We start from the raw sequence: 23202 nt of genomic DNA, 5'->3' as shown, positions 1-23202 counted from the left end.
AAGTGAAGAAAACAAGATCGCTACGTTTTTGTGGCTCGTTGGGCCGCGCGGGGTGGAGATTTACAATTCTTTGTACCCAAATGATGGAAGCGTGGAGAACATGTTCGGACGTGAGCCGGCGGCTGCTGCTGATGGTGCGGATGATGACGTTGATGATGCTGCTGGTGGTGGTGGTGTTGGTAACGGCGTGGACGACAACCAAAACCGTACACGCACACTAACGGAGGTGATTCTGGCGTTCGACAACTACTGTTTGCCACGCAAGAATGTGGCAATGGAGGCGTTCAAGTTTAACTTGATTGCACAAAAAGAGAAACAGTCTTTCGGCGATTTCGAGACGGAGTTACGCACACAGGTGCAATATTGCGATTTCAAGTGCTCCGGCTGTCAGTTGTCGTACTCTGACCGAATGATCAGGGACAGAATAATCATTGGTGTGCAAGACAAGAAGTTGCAGTTGAAGCTGCTCGATGGGAAGGATGATCCACTGCCAAATGTCATTGAAACCTGCAAGATTTTTGAGGCGGCGGCAGAAAATAGACAACTACTCGATCGAAAAGCAGGACCATTGGAAGTGAAGACAGTGGAGCACAAGCCTAACGAAACAAAAACACAGGATGAAGTCGATTCGCTCACCCGCAATACTTGCTACAACTGTGGGAAGTTTTATCATCGGAACCACCGTAGAAATTGCCCAGCTGCTAAGGCCGTGTGCCACATCTGTGGTGAAGTTGGACACTTCAAGTCATGCTGCCGTATGAAGGACGATGGAAATCGAAGTCGGGTCAACCGGGCGACCCCTCTGAAGGATGCCGATATCCGGGCCAATCAAGCGACCAGGGATGGAGGATCGGGGAACCGGGTCAACCAGGCGACCCCAACCGGAGGATGGAAGAAATCCGTACAATCAGTGAATTGGACTGACGCAGGTAAGAGAGAAAAGGACTATAATGCACGTAGTGTGAAATATGACTCCGAAATTGATTCTTGCAGAATAATTTCTAACGTTCAAGAGATTGGTCGAGCTCAGAGATGGAAGAAAGTTTATCGAATCAATGAGCAGTCTGTTGAGTTTAAATTGGACACCGGTTCAGACGTGAATTGCATACCATTGAGTATCTTTAAGAAAGTCGATGTTCCCATTACAAACTTTGTTGATGGTCCCGTGTTCGATTACAGTTCAAATAAAATAAACATCCATGGTAAAACAGAACTAAAATGCGTTGATCCCACAAACAGTGTGTCTCATTCTGCCGAGTTCCTAATTGTTGATGATGGTTTCGAACCTCTTCTTGGATTGACAACATGCAGTGAATTTGGGCTGATAAAAAGGTTGTGCGATGTTCGTCATGCTCTGAGTATTCCAACTACAAAGAAAGAGTTTGTGAATCAATATCGTGATCTTTTCGAGGGTCTTGGGGAGTTTCCAGGAACGTGTACTATTGTTCTCAAACTTGATTCTGTTCCCACTTTGCATTATAAGAAACGGATTCCTCTTGCGCTTCATGACCGGGTTAAAGAAGAGTTGGACCACATGGTTGAGCAAAAAGTGATATCCCCTGTCGACTACCCAACAGACTGGGTGAGCAATATGCAAGTTGTTGAGAAACCAAACGGAAAGTTACGCATTTGCTTGGATCCCAAACCGCTCAATTCCTGCATCAAACGTGAACATTTTCTGATTCCTACACAAGAGGACCTTTTTAGTCGTTTGTCCGGTAAGCGTGTGTTTAGCGTATTGGACCTAAGCAGCGGGTTTTGGCAAATGAAATTGGATTCGCAAAGCTCCGATTTGACGACTTTCATGACACCTTTCGGGCGTAATCGTTGGAACAGAGTACCTTTGGGCTTGAATTCTGCGCCTGAGATGTTCCAACGTAGGATGGTCCAAATTTTTGGTGACATTCAGGGTGTTGAGATATACTTTGACGATATGGCAATCGCAGGAGTTGATGAAGATGATCATGACCGTATTCTATTGCAAGTTATTTTGAGAGCTCGCGAGAATAATGTAAAGTTTAACTGCGATAAGTTGCAGTTTCGGCAACCAAGTGTGAGTTTTATGGGTCATACTATTGGCGAAGGTAAAATCTGTCCCTTGGATAAAGATGTCCGTGCTGTCACCGAGATGCCTAAACCAAACAATGTAACCGACGTGCCACGACTTCTTGGGCTGCTCAAATACCTGGCGAAATTTATTCCCAATTTATCCAAGCGCACTTCCCAGCTTCGCAATCTTACTCATAATGGAGTGGAATGGAAATGGACGGAACAGCATGATGAGCAATTCAAAGATCTTTGTAGTTCATTGGGGAAAGCGCCGGTTCTAGCAATTTTCGATCCCTGCAAACCATGCAAAGTACAAACAGACAGTTCGAAGGACGGACTTGGGTGTGTTCTTCTCCAAGAAAATGGTCCAGTTGCATTTGCTTCTCGTACCCTGTCTCCAAGTGAACAAAAATGGGCCCAAATAGAAAAAGAGTTACTTGCCGTTGTCTTCGCGTGCTCTCGATTTCATAACTTCCTGTATGGACGAGAATTCATGGTCGAGTCAGACCATAAGCCCCTGGAGAATCTCATAAAGCGCGACATTGATGATGTGACTCCTAGGCTGCAACAAATGTTTTTGGCTTTGCTGAAGTATCCGGGCTTATCTTTGGTTTATGTTCCTGGTAAAAGTGTTCTAGTTGCAGATTGTCTTTCTCGTGCACCACTGCCAACGACGGATCAGACCAAAGATCAAACTGATCGTGAGCTGGAAGGAATGGTGCATACCCTGACGAAACGTGCTTGCATGTCTAAGGAGAACTATGAACATTACGTGGATACGCTCAATCGGGATGAAAGGTTTATGCGCATCGTGAAGTACGTTCAATGCGGTTGGCCTTCCTACCATGCGTTGGATGATTTCAGTCAACTCTTTTACAAATACCGCCACGAGCTGCACTACGAGAATTCTCTACTGTTCAAAGATCATAAGCTGGTTGTCCCAACTGAACTACAGAGTACTATTTGTAAGTGGTTGCATGTTCCTCATCTAGGAATTGAGAAGACTCTCGCAAGAGCAAGAATGCAATTCTTCTGGCCTTGCATGACGAATGATTTGAAGGAAATGGTTTCCCAGTGCATGATTTGTGAAAAATTCAAAAGGAACAACCAAAAAGAACCTCTTGTACAAGATTCGATACCCGATTATCCGTTTCAAAAAGTGTCAACTGACATCTTCGAGTATGGCGGACATGATTGGCTGGTAATTATTGACTCTTACTCTGGTTTCATCTGTTGCGATAGACTACATGACAAGACAATGAGCAGTGTGTGTCGGCTTTTTGATAAGTTCTTCAACTGTTACGGATATCCCACAGAGATACGGAGTGACAACGTTCCTTTCAATTCCCTTGAATGCGACAGATACGCGAACCGAAATAATATCTGTCTGCAGTTCTCCAGTCCCCGCTACCCGCAGAGTAACGGTTTGGCAGAAAAGGCTGTGGCAATTGCGAAGAATATCCTCAAACGATGCTATGAACTTGGAGAAGTAGAACAATACCAGTATCATATCCTACAGTACAACACGACTCCAGTGGCCAGCATGCGTATGTCTCCTAGTCAACTCTTTTTTGGAAGGCAAGTAAAGACACGCATGCCAATAGACGAAGCATTGCTGATGAAATCAAATCTGGATGATTCGCGCATTCGTTTGAGGCACGAGCTGAAGCGTGAAACACAGAAAGCCTACTATGACAGACACGCAAAGCCACTAACTCCGTTGAATGAAGGGCAAACAGTAATGTTTAGGAAAAACTCCAAAGATTGGTGTTATGGCGCTGTGGTACGGAAAGTGAATGATCGGTCATTTGTTGTCAAGGATAGCTTCGGCAATCATTTCCACCGAAATCGGCGTTTCCTGTCATCGACTACAAACACTGCCGCGCATCCAGAATATGCGTCATTGGAAGATCATGATCCAGTTCAAACACCAGATTCACATCTGAAAAGGGTTGTAAGTCCACCTAAAAGTCCTCTTAGAGCAGTGACGAGAAACAGCCTTGATCACGGTTTGCCAAATGTTTCGTATCCACCCGTTGATAACAGTGAATACCACAGCGATACTAGTGAATCCGACTTTTTGGGGTTTAGTGAGCCTGAATCAGATTCTAATTCGTTCTATTCTTTCTCTAGTCAGTCGTCTGATCTACCAAGTCATCCTCCCTTGTCTACTCGTAGTGGACGAATGATTGTTCCCCCAGATCGCTATGGTGAATGGCAATACTGAATTCCACATTGATTTGTTTCATCTTTCGTGTTAGACTTTCGAAATTCAACAAAGAAAAATGCGTGTAATAAAGATGATGTTTTCCTTCAGTGTAGCTCTTTACTAACACACATACGTGCATTATCGTAGGGCCTCTCATGTACAGCTAGTTAGGAACTGCGTCAGTCGATATGTGTACATCACACGAAGAGGGTGCGCTAAATAAAAGTTCTACTATCAAAGTTGAGTGATTTTCTTAAAAATATTACAGGGGGGGGGGGACAAAAAGTCAAAATAAAATTTGTATCAGCCTTAGTAAAAAAACGTTTGACATTTGTTTGTTTTGTTTCATTCTACAAAGCGGGAGCTAAAATCTACGAATGAGCGAGCTTATCGTCTGTCGGATTCGTGATTTCGTACATGATACAACTCCATTTGTACTGTTTCAGCGTGGTTCAGCGTTTACGAAAACTGGTTTTACGAAGCATATTCGTTGAGCTTTTACGAAAGTATTTTATCAGTGCACGGTTTATGGTGAAACCTCGGGGATCTGTGTGAGAAGGGAGAGAGGAAGGGCCTACATTTCTCTGTAAAGGGTGACGGATTCGATTCCCAGTCGGTCCAGGATCTTTTCGTCAAGGATTTTTTTTTTACTTTCTTGGCTATAGAGTTTCTTTGTGCCTGCCACAAGATATACTTTAGACCTGTTCACTTTGAAACTTTTTTTCTCCGATTCTCCGTGACACATCAAATTATCAATCAACATGCAAGAACAAGTAGGGTAAAAACACTACCCAGACAACCAGAAATCGCATAAGGATGTACGCTGTACATCGTATAAAGTACTATTTTAACTTACTACCGCATATATATACGGCTGAATGACAATTTTCATCGCATATGATGTTATTTTTTGAACTTATTGCGATGTATCTGGCAAAATCATATAAGAGTGCTAATTAACTTTTATAATGTATAACTACATCGTAGTAGACGATATTCTGATGTTTTATTGCGACGAACTTTACTTATTCGCAAAAGAGTTCGAGCGGACTCGCAAAGTGCCAATTGAATTCGCATAATTGCGCACTGCGATGATTATACGACTTCGAATGGTACTTTTCTTATTATGTCAAAGAAACTCGCATTGGTGTACAAACTAAATCGCATAAAAGTAAAAATCAACTCGTTAAAATGTGCATACAAACTCGCATAAGCTAAAATCGTTAACGTTGGCATATTGCGATGTGATATGTGATAACATTGCAAGAATTGCTGTTGGAGTGCCAAAAAGCTACAAGAAAGTTAACAGTCATAATTATTGTTACAAAATAAGTTATAAAGTCATCATTTTTGTTTATTATGACCTGCTAATTTATAATAGGTGGTGCTAGCAAGAGAGAGATAGTGATAACTGTGCGGGAAATTACGTTTCGTCATTTTGATTGATGTGATTGATTTGTCTTTATTAGAGAGACTTTCAGCCCTTGGCTGGTTCGTCTCTCGTCGTCATTTTGAGCTCTAGATGGCGCACGGAATCCAAGTGCATTTCAACACTGAGGTGAGTTAGAAGGTCATGACATTTAATCAGTGTGATTCATAAGTAGTGTTTGGTGCACAGTGTGAAGTGTGGCTCGAAAATCCAAAGGTTCTTAGTTCAATACTGAGGTGACAAGAATTGCTTTTTTTTCGATTATTATTAAGTCGCATAAGGTGATACATTTCGTCGCAATAGTGCACACCGTGCATCGCATAAGATATCGCCTGAAGTCATATAGCGTTATTATTTTTCCGTCAATGCACGTATAGCGCCTTCACTTTTGTACGCATAAGGCACTTTTACTGCATCTTATGCGATGTAACTTTACCGCATAAAAGTACGTATAACATGAACACAAACTTCATTATACGTGTAAATAGGTTGTCTGGGTAGACTTCGCCCCCCTAAAAATCTGCTCTAATCTTCGCCACTTCATACATAAAAAATGGAATTTGTATAGAGGGGGCGAAGACTAGAGCAGTGGCGAAGTCTAGTGCTTTTACCCTACATACATACATTTATTTGTTGAACATCACATTTAAGACAAGCCATATGCCGCTCTCCATCCTCGGTCGCGCCCAATGCTCGCCAGGTCACGCTCCATCTGGTCCGCCCATCGTGCTTTCTGCGCTCTACGCCTTCTTGTGTCAACCGGATCAGTTGCAAACACCAGCTTTGCAGGGTTGTTGTCCGGCATTCTTGCAACATGCCCTGCCCACCGTATCCTTCCGGCTTTGGCCACCTTCTGGATGCTGGGTTCGCCCTTGGGTTCGCCGTAAAGTGCAGCGAGCTCGTGGTTCATTCTTCTCCGCCACACACCGTTCTCCTGCACACCACCGAAGATCGTCCTTAACACGCGTCGCTCGAAAACTCCGAGTGCTTTTAGGTCCTCCTCGAGCATGGTCCATGTCTCGTGCCCGTAGAGGACCAGCGGTCTTATTAGCGTTTTGTACATGGTGCATTTGGTGCTCGGGTGAATCTTTTTCGATCGCAGTTTCTTCTGGAGCCCGTAGTAGGCCCGACTTCCACTGATGATGCGCCTCCGAATTTCACGGCTCACGTTGTTGTCAGCCGTTAGTAAGGATCAGAGGTAGACGAATTCCTCCACCACCTCGAAAGCATCCCCGTCTATCGTAACATTACTACCCAGACGGATCCGGTTTTGTTCGGTTCCGCCTACCAGCATGTACTTTGTTTTTGAGGCATTCACCACCAGTCCGACCTTTACTGCTTCGCGTTTCAGGCGGGTGTACAGCTCTGCCACCGTTCCAAATGTTCTGGCAATAATGTCCGTATCGTCCGCAAATCACACAAATGGACCGGATTTTGTGAAAATCGTTCCCCGGCTGTTGGGCCCGGCTCGTCGCATCACACCTTCCAGAGCGATGTTGTAGAGTAGGAATGAGAGTCCGTCACCTTGTCGCAGTCCCCGGCGAGATTCGAATGAACTGGATAGTTCACCCGAAATCCTTACGCAGTTTTGGACACCGTCCATCGTTGCTTTAATCAGTCCAGTCAGCTTCCCCGGAAAACCGTTTTTCGTCCATGATTCTCCATAACTCTGCGCGGTTGATACTGTCGTATGCCGCTTTGAAGTCGATGAACAGGTGATGCGTTGGGACCTGGTATTCATGGCATTTCTGGAGGATTTACCGTACGGTGAAGATCTGGTCCGTTGTCGACCGGCCGTCGATGAAGCCGCCTAGATAACTTCCCACGAACTCATTCGTTTTAGGTGATAGACGACGGAAGATGATCTGGAATAGCACTTTGTAGACGGCATTCAAAATAGTGATCTCCCCGAAGTTCTCACATTCCAAATGGTCGCCTTTCTTGTGAATGGGGCAGATTACCCCTTCCTTCCACTCCTCCGGTAGTTGTTCGGTTTCCCAGATCCTGACTATCAGCCGGTGCAGACAGGTGGCCAACTTTTCTAGGCCCATCTTGATGAGTTCAGCTGCGATACTATCCTTACCAGCCTGCTTTGTTGGTTTTGAGCTGGTGATTGGCATCCTTAACTTCCCTCAGCGTGGGAGTTGGTTCATTTCCATCCTCCGCTGCACTGGCGTCGTCGTTTCCTCCGTTGCCGTGGGCTCCCGTGCCTACGAGCTCCACGCCGTTCAGGTGCTGATCGAAGTGCTGCTTCCACCTTTCGATCACCTCACGTCCGTCCGTCAAGAGGCCTCCGTCTTCATCCCTGCATATTTCGGCTCGCGGCACGAAGCCGTTGCGGGATGCGTTGAGCTTCTGATAGAACTCCATTTCATCACACTCCGCTTCTTCCAGGCGGGGCTTTTTCTCCCGAAAGAGGCGGGTCTGCTGTTTTCGCTTCTGTTTGTAACGTTCCACGTTCTGTGGAGTCCCTTGCTGCAGCATTACCGCCCTCGCTACGTTCTTCTCCTCCAAAACCATTCTACACTCTTCGTTGAACCATTCGTTCCGTCGATTCCGTTCCACGTACCCGATGGTGCTCTCGGCTGGGTTGTTGATGGCTGCTTTCACTGTACTCCAGCAATCCTCTAGAGGGGCCTCATCGAGCTCGCCCTCGTCTGGCAACGCGGCCTCGAGATTCTGCGCGTATGCTGAGGCGACATCCGGTTGCTTCAGTCGCTCTAGGCTGTACCGTGGCGGTCGCCGGATAGTTTTGGGCGCAGTTTGACCATCACCAAATAGTGGTCGGAGTCGATGTTGACGCCACGTCGATAATGTCGGAGAAGTGCCGTCCGTCAATTAGCGTTGGGCAATTTTAAATCGATGTTTTTGTTTCGATTAATCGATTTTTTGAATCGATGTTGAAGCCCCACAAAATTGATCGAATCGATTGTTTTCATTCGATTTTTCTTTCGATTCAAAAATATTATTATTTTTTCTTCAGAATGCATTGTCTCAACGTTATCGGGCACCCGATATGTGAATATGAAAACAGGCATTGCAGTTTTGAAGAATCAAAATTACTGTTTTAGATTTGTTTCTAATTTTGTAAACTATATGAGTATGAGTAATTCCTCCAAGATTTTTTCCATAGCTTGCTGCAATGATTCCATCACAGACAAACAGACGTATCACTTGGAACAAATTGCGATAAAAATCATCGTCACAAAAACATAATCGCCCAATACTAACCAAGCTGTGTAACGCAAAGCACTCAGTAGGTGGCGGTAGTGAGCAAACGTCAAACAGGAGCGCAAACGATGCGAGCGCCGCGACCGAGCGATTTGCGAACTACAAAATATTTGAACTAACCGTTAAATGGGTAACGATGAGAAGAGGGTAGAGTTAGACGTCTTCTTGTCTGTGATTCCATCTTGAATTCCTCCAGCGATTCCTTTAAGAATTCATCTAGGGGTTCCACCAGACATTTCTTGGGGATTTTTTCCTGGGATATTTTTAAAGGTTCCTCCAGTAATTGTTTCAGTGCTCTTTTCGAGGTTTCCTTCTGGAATTTCTTCAGAGATCCTTTATGGTATTTCTGCAGTTAGTCCTTCAAAGATGTCTTAAAGAATTTCTACATATATATATATATATAACATATATATATATATATTCGCAGGAAATTGCTCCAATAATTCCATTTGGAATTATTCGAAGTACTTCTGCAGGAATGTCTCCAAAAATTCTTTCAGAAAATTTTACTGGAGGTTATTCAAAAATTAAACCAGGAACTTCTTTAAAAAAACCATGAGGGAGGAGTCCATCCAAGTATTCCTTCAATATATCCCGGGATTCCTACATAAACTCTTCTAGGAATTCGCTAAGAAAGCTGTCGTAAGATTCCCTAAGGAATTCATCATGGGATTGCTTCAAGAATTCATCATGAGGTTTCTTCACAAATTTCTCCAAGATTCGCGAAACATCGATTCAAAGCATTCGATTAAATCGGTGAATCGATTCTGCTGGTCTGATTCGAATCGATTCACAAAAATCGATGTCTAAACTGCCCAATGCTAGTGTCCCGCCTTTCGTGGACAAAGGGAATGGTGAGGCCACTTAGGAAGCAAATGATACGCCGGCACCATACCTTGGTGTCGTTCTAATTGAGCGAGTCACGAAGTTTGTAACTGTAACTGTAAGACTAGGCAGCTATCCTCGAGGGTGCGAACTAGTTCTTCGAAGGAATACCTACTGGTGGTCCCGAGGGGACGATGGGATTGTTGGCAGTGGGAATGGTGGGGGGCAGGTGAGGAAAATATTTCCTTCTCCTTCGTTGGCTGCTGGAGTTGATCCCCGTTCTCCACTATTTGATTTTTTTTACATCTTAACTCTTTTGTTTGTTGAATAGTTCTCAAGGGCCCTTTGGGGCTTAAATAGAATTTTAAATGCTTTTTGGATATGTTTGCCTTTCTCGTACACTAAGTGTACTGGAAAGGCTATATGTTCACTCCAAAAATGACTTTTTGTTAGAAGGCCCGGAGGGTCGAGTCACATATACCAATCGGCTCAGCTCGACGAATTGAGTTGATGTCTGTGTGTGTATGTGTGTGTGTATGTGTTTGTGTGTATGTGTGTGTACAAAAAACTCACATCACTTTTTGGCAGTAAACCTCAACCGATTTTAATGACCGACGGTTCATTCGACGCGGCATATAGTCCCATTGTTTCCTATTGAAAATGGTTTGGATCGGTCCAGCCGTTCCGGAGTTATGGCCATTTAGGTGTTCCGGATCGGTACCTCTGGGAGGGACCAGACATGAAAATGCAACAAACCCATGCATGCGACATATCAAACCACGGCATTTTCGATCATGTGATAAATGGAAAGCAGGAAAATAGTCTCAGACCATATCTGAACCGGTAGTGTTCCGGAACCGGTTCCGGATGCCTCGCCGGAAGTTGCCAAATATAAAAGAGAACTAAACCAATGCACGTGACACATCAAACAGCGGCATTTTCGGTAACCTGATGAACAGCTAGCAGGAAAATAGTATCAGATCATATCTGAACTGGTAGTGTTCCGGAACCGGTTCCGGATGTCCCACCGGAGGTGGCCAAATATAAAAGAGAACCAAACCCATGCATGCATGCGACACATCAAACCGTGGCATTTTCGATAACCTGATTATCGGTAAGCAGGAAAATAGTCTCAGACCATATATGAACCGGTAGTGTTCCGGAACCGGTCCCAGATGTCCCGCCGGAAGTGGCCATACACAAAAGAGAACTATACCCATGCATGCGACACATCAAACCACAGCATTTTCGATAATCTGATGAACGGTACACAGCTAATCGCGTTCGGTAATTTTTACCGAAATCTCAACCGCTGAGCGCTCGGTAATGGATTTTTACTGAAATTCTGTAGAAAAATAACAAATTTCGGTAAAATGTTATCGTTTATCTGTCAAACTCCAACGAACTTCGGTAAAAGTTACTACCTTTACCGATTTTTTCCTGTAAAACAAACAAATCTCAGCCGTTAAGATTTCGGTAAAACATTACCGAAGTCGGCGATATTTTCTAACTGTGTAAGCAGGAAAATAGTCTCAGACCATATCAGAACCGGTAGTGCTCCGGAACTGGTTCCGGATGTCCCGCCGGAAGTGGTCAAATATAAAAGAGAACCAAACCCATACATGCGACAGTGGCATTTTTGATAACGTGATGAACGGTTAGCAGGAAAATACTATCAGTCCATATGGGTGAATGCAAACTTTTTAAGGAGTGATGTGTACGCATATGGTCAAATCTCAACCGTTACATAGTAATTAACATTAGATGTTTTTGACTTTGCTTGTCTCAAACTGGCTATAACTTGAAAATGGTCAAACTTATCGCAGCTTTTTAACCCTCATTCGAAAGTTTATTCAATTTTCTATCAAAAACAGATCTTTTAATCAAATGGTTTAGTTAAATATCTTAGTTTTCTACAGAATTTAAGCTCGAAAATATTGTTTTGCCTTTCTCGTGCACCGAAGTGTACTGAAAGGCTATATGTTCACTGCCATATATGGCGTCTCATAATTCAAGATGGCGGCAAAAACTTCAAGACGGCAGCTGTTTAATGGAGGTTTACGCTCTAAAACCATTCAATATGAGTGTATCTGATATGGGGAAGAAGTCTGGAGTCCAAAAATAGTGACCAGAATTTCCAAGCTGCTGAACATAAATCCTAAATGGCGGCTCAAAATTCAAGATTGTGGCTGTTGTTTAAGAGTTCAAGGCTCAAAAATCAAAAACCAGATATATGATATGATCTCTGATGCCATGAAATGGATTTCTGTTAAACGTATGAAAGTACGATATTCATCAACGTGTCACTTGAGTTGTGTTGAAATGTGTTTTCGAAGGCACGAGAAAGGCACCATTACCGCTAGGTGGATTAATTAGGTTTTTTTTTTTATTAAACATCAATATGTCTATAAGAAATTTTATTCTGAAATTATCGACTCAGTAAATCGTTGAGAATGTCGTTCGTTATCATTCAGAAAATTATACTGATTTATCGAAAATTATTGGATCATTTGAAACCTCCTACTAGGCTGATGACTTCTTCTGAATGAGACATGCATATAACAGTTATTATTCCTTCCTTTTTGCAGGTGGAATGCGTTCAATGGACGTTCGATGCTGCCGTTACCGGCGAGGACACTGGAGGAGAGTTGAGACATCTGGCAGAATTCCTGGCCAACAAACAGTTCGACATGGTGATCAATCTTCCCATGAGAGGCGGTGGAGCTCGACGGGTCAGCTCGTTCATGACCCATGGTTACCGGACGCGCCGACTAGCGGTCGATTACTCCATCCCACTGGTCACAGATGTCAAGTGCACCAAACTGCTGGTGGAAGCAATGCACCGGATCGGACGCGCTCCACCGATGAAGACCCACACGGATTGTATGTCATCGAAGACCATGGTTAAGATGCCTGGGTTCATCGACGTCCATGTACATTTGCGAGAACCAGGGGCGACCTATAAGGAGGACTTCAGCTCAGGAACCGCTGCGGCCTTGGCTGGGGGAGTTACTCTGGTTTGTGCCATGCCCAATACTAACCCTCCGATCGTGGATCGACAGTCCTTCCAGTTGTTCCAGGACTTGGCTCAGAAGGGAGCCCGGTGCGACTATGCCTTGTTCGTCGGAGCTTCCTCGACAAACTTCTCAAGCATCAGTGAACTGGCGCCACAAGCTGCCGCTCTCAAGATGTATTTGAACCAGACTTTCACCACCTTGAAGCTGAACGACATGCTTGTTTGGCAGAAGCACCTGTCTCACTGGCCCAAGCGTGCTCCACTTTGCGTACATGCCGAAAGCGAATCTACTGCTGCTATTATCCTTCTGGCATCGTTGGTGGATCGTCCGATTCACATTTGCCACGTGGCACGAAAGGAAGAAATCCTTATCATCAAGGCAGCGAAAGAACGCGGCATCAAGGTTACCTGCGAAGTTTGTCCGCATCACTTGTTCCTATCCACGAATGATGTAGCCCGAATTGGCCGTGGAAAGGCCGAGGTTCGACCGGTCCTGTGTAGCCCGGAAGATCAACAGGCCCTCTGGGACAACATGGATGTCATCGACGTGTTTGCTACCGATCACGCTCCTCACACCAGGGAAGAGAAAGAGTCGGAAAATCCACCGCCAGGCTTCCCAGGCGTGGAGACGATCCTTCCCCTGCTGCTGAACGCCGTCAACGAAGGTCGCCTCTCCGTGGAAGACCTGATCGCCAAGTTCTACAAGAACCCTCGTAAAATCTTCAGCCTTCCAGAGCAACCCAACACCTACGTGGAGGTCGACTTCGATGAGGAATGGGTCATTCCGGATTGCCCTTCGCAGTCCAAGGCTCGCTGGACGCCGTTTGCCGGAATGAGAGTAAAAGGACGTGTCCATCGGGTGGTTCTTCGCGGAGAGACCGCTTTCGTGGATGGTGTGGTTTTGGTGAACCCTGGATACGGCCAGAACGTGCGTGAGTGGCCGTTGAAGAAACCGACTGTGGCGACCTCGGTCGAGAAGATCAACACTTCGCTGGATGGATTGGACCTGTTGTCGATTACCAAATCACTGGATACCACACGTCAGCCGGCGGATTTCTATGACACGGATGGTCATACAAACGATATTTTCAGCAAACTCTTGGCAAGTGGGGAAGTTAACAAGTCGGCAGCGAATCTGAGCGATGCTCAGATGAGACCGTACTCGCCGATGCCGAGGGTGCGTTGCGACTCGATGAGCAACTACATCAAGGAGACTATGGCGCCTGGTGCAGGAACGGTGAAAGAACGGATCATCGCCGGAAAGCACGTGCTGAGCGTGGATATGTTCAGCAAGGAGCATCTGAATGAGATATTCAACGTGGCAACGACGATGCGGGGACGGGTGCAGAAGGATCGCCCGTTGGATGATCTGCTGCGAGGTAAGGTGATGGCTTCGGTGTTCTACGAGGTCAGTACGAGAACGTGCTGCAGTTTTGCGGCGGCCATGCAGAGGCTCGGAGGACGCGTGATCTACATGGACGAGACAAGCTCGTCGGTGAAGAAAGGCGAAACGCTGGAGGACAGCATCCAGGTTATGTCCGGGTACGCTGACGTGGTGGTGCTGAGACATCCGGAGCCGGGTGCCGTGATGGTGAGTTGGATTTAAAGTTTGTATTAATTTGATAGTTTTAGAGAGGAGAAGGGATATGGAAAATCGTTCATCTATCTTACCATACCTTACCGGGCCAGAAACATTCTTGGACCGTCTCTGACACTCCTTGAGAGCCTCTGAAACACCCCCATTTCCGAAACACTGGTTTTAAGCCGAAGAGCTCCGAGAACCCCTGAAACGCTACTGAAGCCCCCTGAGACTACTATCGTGAACCAAGGGTACTTCTGCCCTTGGTCCGGTTGAATCCTGATCCTGATCCTGGCGTTTTGAAACCGGCTTTTATTCCTGGTTACTAGAGCTGAACACCCCCTTTGTCCTAGACGGTACACCAACTTCCGGAGTTTCAAAAGACCTTGCTTATCTTGTTGGTGTGTGCCAGAGGCAATCCTATCCGGGCTGAGACACTTTAGGAAGCGGTACCATATCGCTTGTACTGAGATGCTTACAGATGTGTTGAATTTCTGGAGAGGCTCATACCTCAGTCCCCTGAAACACATTGAAACGTGTATGGAACCTCTTGAACTATTCTGAAACACACCTCAATACACCTAAGTTCTCCTGAAACCTTCAGAATCCTCCGGAATCCTCCTAGAATCCCCTGAAAAGTTCTTGAATCCTTCTAAGATTATCTGTAACTGTAACACCCCTGAAACCGCTTGAGATCTCTGTTGCATACTTGAATCTTCGAAGACCTGAAATTTCCTAGCAATTCCATGAAACCCCATGACGCGCTCCTAAAGCCCCATCAGTCTACTTGAAATTTCCGAAAATGTTACTGATACGCCCTGAGACTTCCTGAAACACCCATGAAACGTCTCCGAAACCTCCATGAATTCGATTGAGGCTCCCTGAGACGCACCTGAAATGGTCCTGAATGCCGTTGAAACGTTCTTGAATCCTTCTGAGACTCTTTGGAACGCCTCTGAAATGTCCTTGAAACCACCTTAGTAACCCTGAGATCCCCAGAAACGTTCCTGAAACCCCATGAGGTCCTGTGAAACGCTACCTCCAGAATCCCACTTAGATCCCCTAAAACGTTACTGATACAACCCGAGATCCCCGAGGTGTGTATTAGGGGCGTTTCAAGTATACAATCATGATCATTATTATCATCATTCCAGGAGGTCTCAGAGCATTCAGGTGTTTTTAAGGGGCGTTTCTGTGAGACCTCCTGAAAAACCCTGGAACCCTCTGTATCCTGCTGAGAAACTCTAACATGTTTTTAAAACCTGATATTTTCTGAATCGTCCTTGAAACTGCCTGACAGCTCGAGCAAATGAGACTGAGATCCTCAGTAATGTCCCTGAAACATCTCTGAACACCCTGAGTTCTCATTAGCTCCTGAAACGTCCCTGAGACCCCCTGAAACGTGATGGTACAAACATCCCAAATGGATAATTACGTGGCTCTGATTCCTCCTGAAACGCCTCTGAAATCTGACTCGCCCCTGAAACGTTCCTGAACCCCCTGAAACCCCAAGACTCCCTGAAATTTCCAAGAAACCTAAAACACTCCTTGAAAAGCCCCTAAAGCAGCTCTAAGTCACACTGAAGTGTCCCTGAATCCCCGTTAGATCCTGTGAAACGCCGCAAAAGACCCCCCCACCTCCCGGATTTTCCCTGAGACCCCCTGAAACCCCTTCTGAATCCATCTGAAACCCCCTGAATCGTACCTGAAACCCTATGCGATGCCCTGAAACGCTGCTAAAATACTGCCGAGTCCCAATGAAAGGCGTCTGAAATACTCTTGAAACCCCGAAAATCCTACTGAGACCGCTTGAAACGTTCTTGAAACCTTATGAGATTCTTTGAAACGCCCTGAAATTCCCCAAGACATCCTGAATAACCCTCAAACCCTCTGACACCTCTGAAGCTTCCTTAAATCCCCAAAATGTCTGCTAATTACCCAGAGACCTCTTGAAACGCGCCTGAAACCCTATGAAACATCGATAAAACATCCTTGAGTAACCTTGATACTCCTTGAAATGCCCTTAAAATGCCCTTGAAATTCCATGAAATTCCCTTAAACGCCGGTAAAGTACCCCTGCATCCACCAGAGGTCTCCTGAAACGCTATTGAAACTTTCTGAAACCCTTTGCAACGACGCTGAAACGCTACTGGAACCCCATAAATCCCACTGGAATCCCTTAGATGTACCTGAAACCAACTGAGACTCTCTAAAACGCCCCTGAGACTCCCTGATATACCCAAGAAACCTCATAAACGCTCCTAAAGCCGCCCTCAGGTCCCCTGAAACGCTCCAGCATCCCCATGAGATCCTGTGAAATACACTAACCCCCCCCCCCTCCAGAATCACCCTGACACCCTTTGAAACGTCCTTGGATTTCTTCTGAGACTGAATTCTTCTGAGACCCCATGAAAACATACCTGAAACCCTATGAGACCTCTTGTAACGCCTCTCTAGCCGCCCCTTCCTCCGAAGTACCCATAAGATGCGTCTAAAATACCCCTAAAATCCCTTGAATCCTTCTGAGACCCCCTGAAACCATCTTGAAATACTCTCATACACTTTAAATCTCCCTTGAGACCCCATGACATGTCCCTGAAACACCCATGAATCGTCCCTGAAACCTCACTCAACCCCTTTGAAACTCACTGAAACGCCTCTGCATCCCCTTCAAACGTCCTTGAAACCCCATGAGATCTCATAAAACGCCGATAAAACACATCAGAATCTTCTTTGAACTCTTTGAAACCCCTTGGGACCTCCTGCAACAGCATTACATTTTCTGAGACCCCGGAAACGCTCAAGCGACGTCTGAAGCGCTACTGGGATTCCTCTGATATCCCTGAAATGTCCCTGAAATACTCTGAGACTCCCTGAAATACCATTAAATGTCCCTTCAAACCCACTAAATCCTCTGTCCCCGTAAGATCTGAAACACTCTACGTTGGCATTTGCTGAGACCTCCTGAAACGACCCTGAAAGCCCCGAGACCCTTGAAACGCCCCTGAGACCCTCTGGAAGGCTACCTCAAACCCTTCAATTCACTCTGAAGTTCCTGAAATGTCTCTGAAACGTGCCCTGAGTCCCCCTGATGCCCTCTTGAATTGCTCCCGCTGAAGAAGCATACAGGACATCGCCCTTTCGGAGCTTCGGTGTGAAGTTCCGTTGAGCCTCTGAATCAGCTTGAAATTATATTTGGGGCTGTTAAACAGGTCCCAATATTTTATAAAAATGCTATTCATTAAAGCAATAACAATTTCGAAAACATTGGAACAGACTTTTCAAGTCGTTTATAAACCACGTAGAGAAATCCTGCATACAGAGAATTTATTATGTTATCTATATATTCGCAGCACGTCGCCCCTGAAACAACATTGGAATCCCTAAAACCCTTTCTAAATTCATCTGAGACTTCCTAAAACTCCCTGAAATGTCCAAGAAACCCTCTAGTTTTTGAAACGCCTCTGAATTCGCTCTCAAAACCGCTGAAATACCCCTAAATCCCCTAAAGATCCTGTGAAAAAAGCTCCTCTGAAACCCCTCTTAAATTCTTCTGGAAGCCCTTGAAACGTACCTGAAACTCTATAAGACTTTCTGAAAAGCCCATAAAAAACCCATGAAACATCCTGAAATGCGCCCTAAATAACCCTGCAATCCCCTGAAAGGTTCTTTAAACCATCTGATATTCCCTGAAACACCCCGAGACCTCCTGAAACCTCCTCAAATTCTCTGAGACTCTGAAACGCCCTTAAACCCCTCTGGAACGCCCTTAAACCCCTCTGAGTTCCCTGAAACACTTTGAAACTCCCTGATTCCCTCTCAGACCCACTCAAACGTCCCTGAAACACTCTGAGACTCTCTAAAATGCCCCTAAGACGTCGCTGAAACTTCTCTGAATCCTCCTTGAGAACCGTTGAAACGCCTTTAAAACTCCCATAAAACACCCTTGAATAACCTTCAAATTCCCTTAAACGTCTCCGAAACCCCATTTTATCCCATTTTAACACCGAAAAACCACTCCTGAGTCCTCCCGGGATTCCCCTGAAACGCTCTTGAAACTTTCTGAGATCTTCTTAATTGACCCTGAAGCGCTTTGACATCTCCTGAAATGCTTAAAACCAGACATGGGCAAAACACCAAACCGTGCTGCACCGATGGCGTGTTTGCCCGTAAACGCACCACCGTGTGTGTTCATATCACCACCTTCGTTCAGCTTCTACTGATGAACACGCAGTGCGACTGGCGAAACACTCGTGTCGGTGTTATAACTCGAGCCTCAGTTTCGGCTCCGTGTTTCAGTTTTGGTTGGGCACGGAGGCCGAGTGTTTCCGATTATATGAAACACCAAAGCAGTGAGCTCGGCCACAGTGCGTGGTAGCTTGGCTGCATCAGAGCCACTGAGTCAGAAGGGACGAGAAAGACACAAAAGGAGCCGCCAAGTACTTCACTCTCGTCGTCGACCAACAGCATTTGCAACTGGTGCTGAAGAATGAACGGCACCGAGCGCTTGAGCTCGCACGAGTGTTTGCCTAATCGGAAACACTCGGGCTCCGTGTTACCCGAAGCGTCAAACACCGTGCCCAGTGCCTGAGCACCGCCACCGACACCGGTGTTGAGCCAGACACGGTGCGTGTTCGTTCTGAAACACGGAGAGCTAGGTGGTGGCTTGGCACCCACGGTGGTGTGTTTGAGCATCGACTCCTCGTGCAGTGCAGTGTTTGGACATGTCTGCTTAAAACCCTCTGAGACCCCTGAAACGCCGTGCGACGCTCTGAAACGCTACTAAAACCCACTAACTTAGCGCTGAAACCGCTTCAATGTTCCTGAAACGCCCTTCAACTCCCTGACACGCCCAAGAAACACCATGACACCCCTTCAAACGCTCCTAAAACCGCCCTGAGGCTCACTCATTTCCCCTGGAGTGACCCTGAAGCCCCTCTGAATCTCCCTAGAACCCCCTAAAACGTTCTTGAAACTGATCAAGAAGTTAAGAATGCGTCCTTTCGGAACTTCGGTGCTTGCAATGATATATTGGGATTGTAAACCAAGTTCACTTAGTTTTTTTTATTTGCTTCATGTTTTCGAACTTGCTATACATTAGTTCGACAGACTTTCTAAGTCGTTTATAAATCGTTCAAAGAATTCCTTATGCTATCTGTGCATTTTCAGCGCGCCGCCCATCACTGCCGAAAACCGTTGATCAACGCCGGAGACGGAGTCGGTGAACACCCGACGCAAGCTCTGCTGGACATATTCACCATTCGGGAGGAGATCGGTACTGTGAATGGCCTAACGATTGCCATGGTTGGTGACCTGAAGCATGGCCGTACGGTGCACTCGCTGGCTCGACTGCTAACACTGTACAACGTCCACCTGTACTACGTATGCCCGGATAATCTGGGAATGCCGAAGGACGTCGTTCAGTTTGTCAAATCCAAGGGCATTCAACAATGGGTAAGATCTATGAAGAATTTTAGAATAACTGTGACTTACTAATCTATGTTCATGTTCCGCAGTCTTGTACCGCCCTAGAGGAAATCATCGACAAAGTGGACGTTCTCTACATGACCCGGATCCAGAGGGAGCGCTTCGCATCGGAAGAAGAATACAAAGCCGTAAGTGACCTAGACTAGACATCCGTCCCATGAATTTCCTTCTCAACAAAGTCCTTTCTCCACAGAGTTGCGGTCGCCTGGTGCTGACCCCGCAAATCATGACCCGGGCCAAGCGCCGGATGATCGTGATGCACCCGCTGCCCCGAGTGTTCGAGATCAGCAAGGAGATCGACATCGACCCGAGGGCGGCCTACTTCCGGCAGGCCGAGTACGGTATGTACGTCCGCATGGCCCTGCTGGCCATGGTGCTGGGCAAGTGTTGAGGGGCCGTTTCTTTCTCGCATGAACTGTGTAACACACGTGCCAACAGTGATCCACCGCAAGCCGCGGATGGTTGCTTTAATATACACATACGATATATATGATCTACGAATAAAATGTACAATTTATCATGATTGTCTAAATGCTATCACATAGAAACTACAATCGCAATTAAAATCAGTGGAATACAAAAGAACGCCATTCAGCGCATAACAACATGTGTGCAAACACTTCGGTACTCCTCACGAGAGGTACCACATCATATCAGATTCAGTCTAAAGCAGGATCATCATCCCTAAGGGGGTTAAGGTCAAACAACCGGAATTTCAAATTTCGGTAACGATGTCCGAGGAGATGGTCACCGTTGAGCTTCGGCAACTTCGACAGCTGTGTGCGTCATCGACGGGTTTTGTGATGGTGAAGATTTCCGTCGCGTTTCGTTGGTTGCCAATGTTTTGGGAGAAGTGTCTGTGAAGAGATTTTAAGAAGGACGGGTTTAGATTATTGAAGATCATTTGATTACTGGAGTTACCTCTTTCTGCGACTGATAAGCGCTATCAGAGTGATGAGGATGATGCATGCCACGATAATGCCCAATCCGACTGCTGCCAGGGTGATTTCCGGATGAGCTTCACCGTCCATCGAGACCATTGGAACTGTGGAAAATGGGAGATAGATACTTTGTTACGAAATTGCTAAAAATGGTTTTGTAAAAGTGCATACAGAAATAAATATCCGAAGAATAAGAAGATTGAGATCTTGTTCGTTTTGAGTGAACATATAGCCTTCTAGAAAACTTTATTGCACACGCAAAGAAAAAAAAACTCACACAATTTCAACGAAATATAGTAGCAGAAGCTATTTATAACCAAACTTGGGAAAACCCAATAATGGCGCAATTCTACAACCGAAATATCACATCCAAGGCCATACGTAGCATTACTATAAAATACATCAATGGAATGAATAAGTGTGGCAAGGGTAACGAAACAATGTAGAACGTGACTTGAGTTATTAAAAAACGCTTTCTGTGCGCGACTTTTTAAAATAGAACAATGCCTTTGCACCAGAAACAAAGCCGAATTCTGGCCAATGTCCTCTCTTCTGGATAATGTGCACCACACGAGGGTGTGGTTGAGCAATAAAACGATGTTTGAATCAATAATGCGTTCCCGCAAACATAGATTTTTAGAAATTTACCATCGAGAAGCTCTCCTTGAAACTTTTTCGGCTTATATAAAATTGCATCTCGAACTACTGCTACAAATGCTTGCTTCTCCGCTAAATATTTTATGAGTACTAGAAACTGGAAACTTCCAGTTATTCGATGCTTTGATATGATGGGAACCGGGACATTGGTCTAAATATGCCCTTATCAGAAACAATCGTGAACCTGGCAAGAAACAAAGCGATTTGAATGCAGTAAACCCAAGCAGACGAGAAGAGGGAATAACGACCAGTAGCGTTCGTGGCTACCTACAACGTCGCACTTATGACGAAGATTAAGGCAAGCAAAAATGCCTACTCTGGGAACTCCATACAGTCCCATGCGGCGATATTTACAAGGTTATGGCTACCAAGAAGACACGAGGTGTCAAAGCAGACTCCATAGATACTGCAGCGATGACAAAGGGGATCATCCGGTCATAATTCGAGTCCTTGACATGCTTTCGTAGGATCACCGGAGACGAAGGTCTTCCGGATACTAGGATCAGCGATGAAGAACTTATGGAAATAGGAAAATCCTTCTGCGTAGCTAAGGTCCCAGGTCCGGAAGGAATTCTAAAAACTTGACCATAAAAGCAGCCATTGCAGAGGTTCCTGGCCAAGTTTATTGTGAGAGTTCGTGGGGCAATATCAGGCTGGATTCATGGGTGAACGCTCTACAACGGACCAGATGTTCGCCATCCACCAGGTGTTACAGAAATGCCGCGAATACAACGTGCCCATGCCCACACATCACTTGTTCATCTATTTTAAATCGGCGTATGATACAATCGATCGAGAACAGCTATGGCAGATTATGCACGAATACGGATTCCCGGATAAACTGATACGGTTGATCAAGGCGACGATGGATCGAGTGATGTGCGTAGTTCGAATATCAGGGACACTCTCGAGTCCCTTCGAATCTCGCAGAGGGTTACGGCAAGGTGATGGTCTTTCGTGCTTGCTGTTCGTACATCCGACTAAAAAGTGAAGCCGGATTAGTCATTAATGTGTCGAAGACAAAGAACATGAAGGCAAAAGGCTCCAGAGAGCAATCATCGCGCACGCCACTCCGAATTTCTATCGACGGTGATGAAATCGAGGCGGTTGAAGAATTCGTGTACATGGGCTCACTGGTGACCGCCAACAACGACACCAGCAGAAAAATTCAGAGGCGCATTTTGGCAAGAATTCGAACTTACTTTGGACTCCGCAGAACTCTACGATCGAACAAAGTTCGCCGTCACACGAAGTTAACTATCTACAAAACGCTGATTAGACCGGTAGTCCGCTATGGGCACGAAGCATGGACCCTACGTGCAGAGGACCAACGCGCCATTGGAGTTTTCGAACGGAAGGTGTTGCGCACCATCTACAGCGGAGTGCAGATGGAAGACGGGACTTGGAGAAGGCGAATGAACCATGAGCTGCATCAGCTACGGAGAGAACAAACCATTGTCCGTATCGCGAAAACCGGGAGGCTACGGTGGACGGGTCACGTCATCAGGATGTCGGATAGCAACCCGACCAAAATGGTTCTCGAGAGTTATCCGACCGGTACAAGAAGACGTAGAGCGCAGCGAGTTAAGTGGGTCGACCAAGTGGAGGACGATCTGCGGACCCTACGCAGAGTGCGGAAATGGAGACGGCTACTATGTACAGCAGAGGCCACCCCGGCCATAGTTATTATGCAAAAAAAAAATCGACGAAGAGAAATCGATCATTGTGGATACGCCCATATGATACTAAGCGCGAGAATTGTCTTCGTGCAATAGGGCA

The 23202-nt window shown here is 45.8% G+C and overlaps 2 protein-coding genes across 2 annotated transcripts in view; one reads left to right on the top strand and one right to left on the bottom strand.

The window, feature by feature from the left end:
• LOC109432961 (CAD protein) overlaps positions 1–20373 on the top strand; it is a 70391-nt gene extending 50018 nt beyond the window's left edge. The window contains exons 5-8 of the mRNA XM_019709312.3: positions 12332–14350; positions 19508–19792; positions 19855–19953; positions 20019–20373. Of these exons, the coding sequence (XP_019564857.2) occupies positions 12332–14350; positions 19508–19792; positions 19855–19953; positions 20019–20216 (2601 nt within the window). The 3' untranslated portion in view covers positions 20217–20373. The remainder of the gene's footprint in view (positions 1–12331; positions 14351–19507; positions 19793–19854; positions 19954–20018) is intronic.
• The window catches only part of LOC109432964 (uncharacterized), a 111185-nt gene continuing 108239 nt past the window's right edge, over positions 20257–23202 (bottom strand). Inside the window, exons 2-3 of the mRNA XM_019709315.3 lie at positions 20747–20870; positions 20257–20682 (exon numbers count right to left, since the gene is read on the bottom strand). Of these exons, the coding sequence (XP_019564860.2) occupies positions 20541–20682; positions 20747–20870 (266 nt within the window). The 3' untranslated portion in view covers positions 20257–20540. The remainder of the gene's footprint in view (positions 20683–20746; positions 20871–23202) is intronic.

The sequence above is a fragment of the Aedes albopictus genome, chromosome 1 (genome assembly GCF_035046485.1).
Source record: "Aedes albopictus strain Foshan chromosome 1, AalbF5, whole genome shotgun sequence".
In the NCBI taxonomy this organism is placed as follows: domain Eukaryota; kingdom Metazoa; phylum Arthropoda; class Insecta; order Diptera; family Culicidae; genus Aedes; species Aedes albopictus.
Note: the sequence above shows the minus strand (reverse complement) of the source record. Positions and strands in the feature narration are given on the sequence as shown.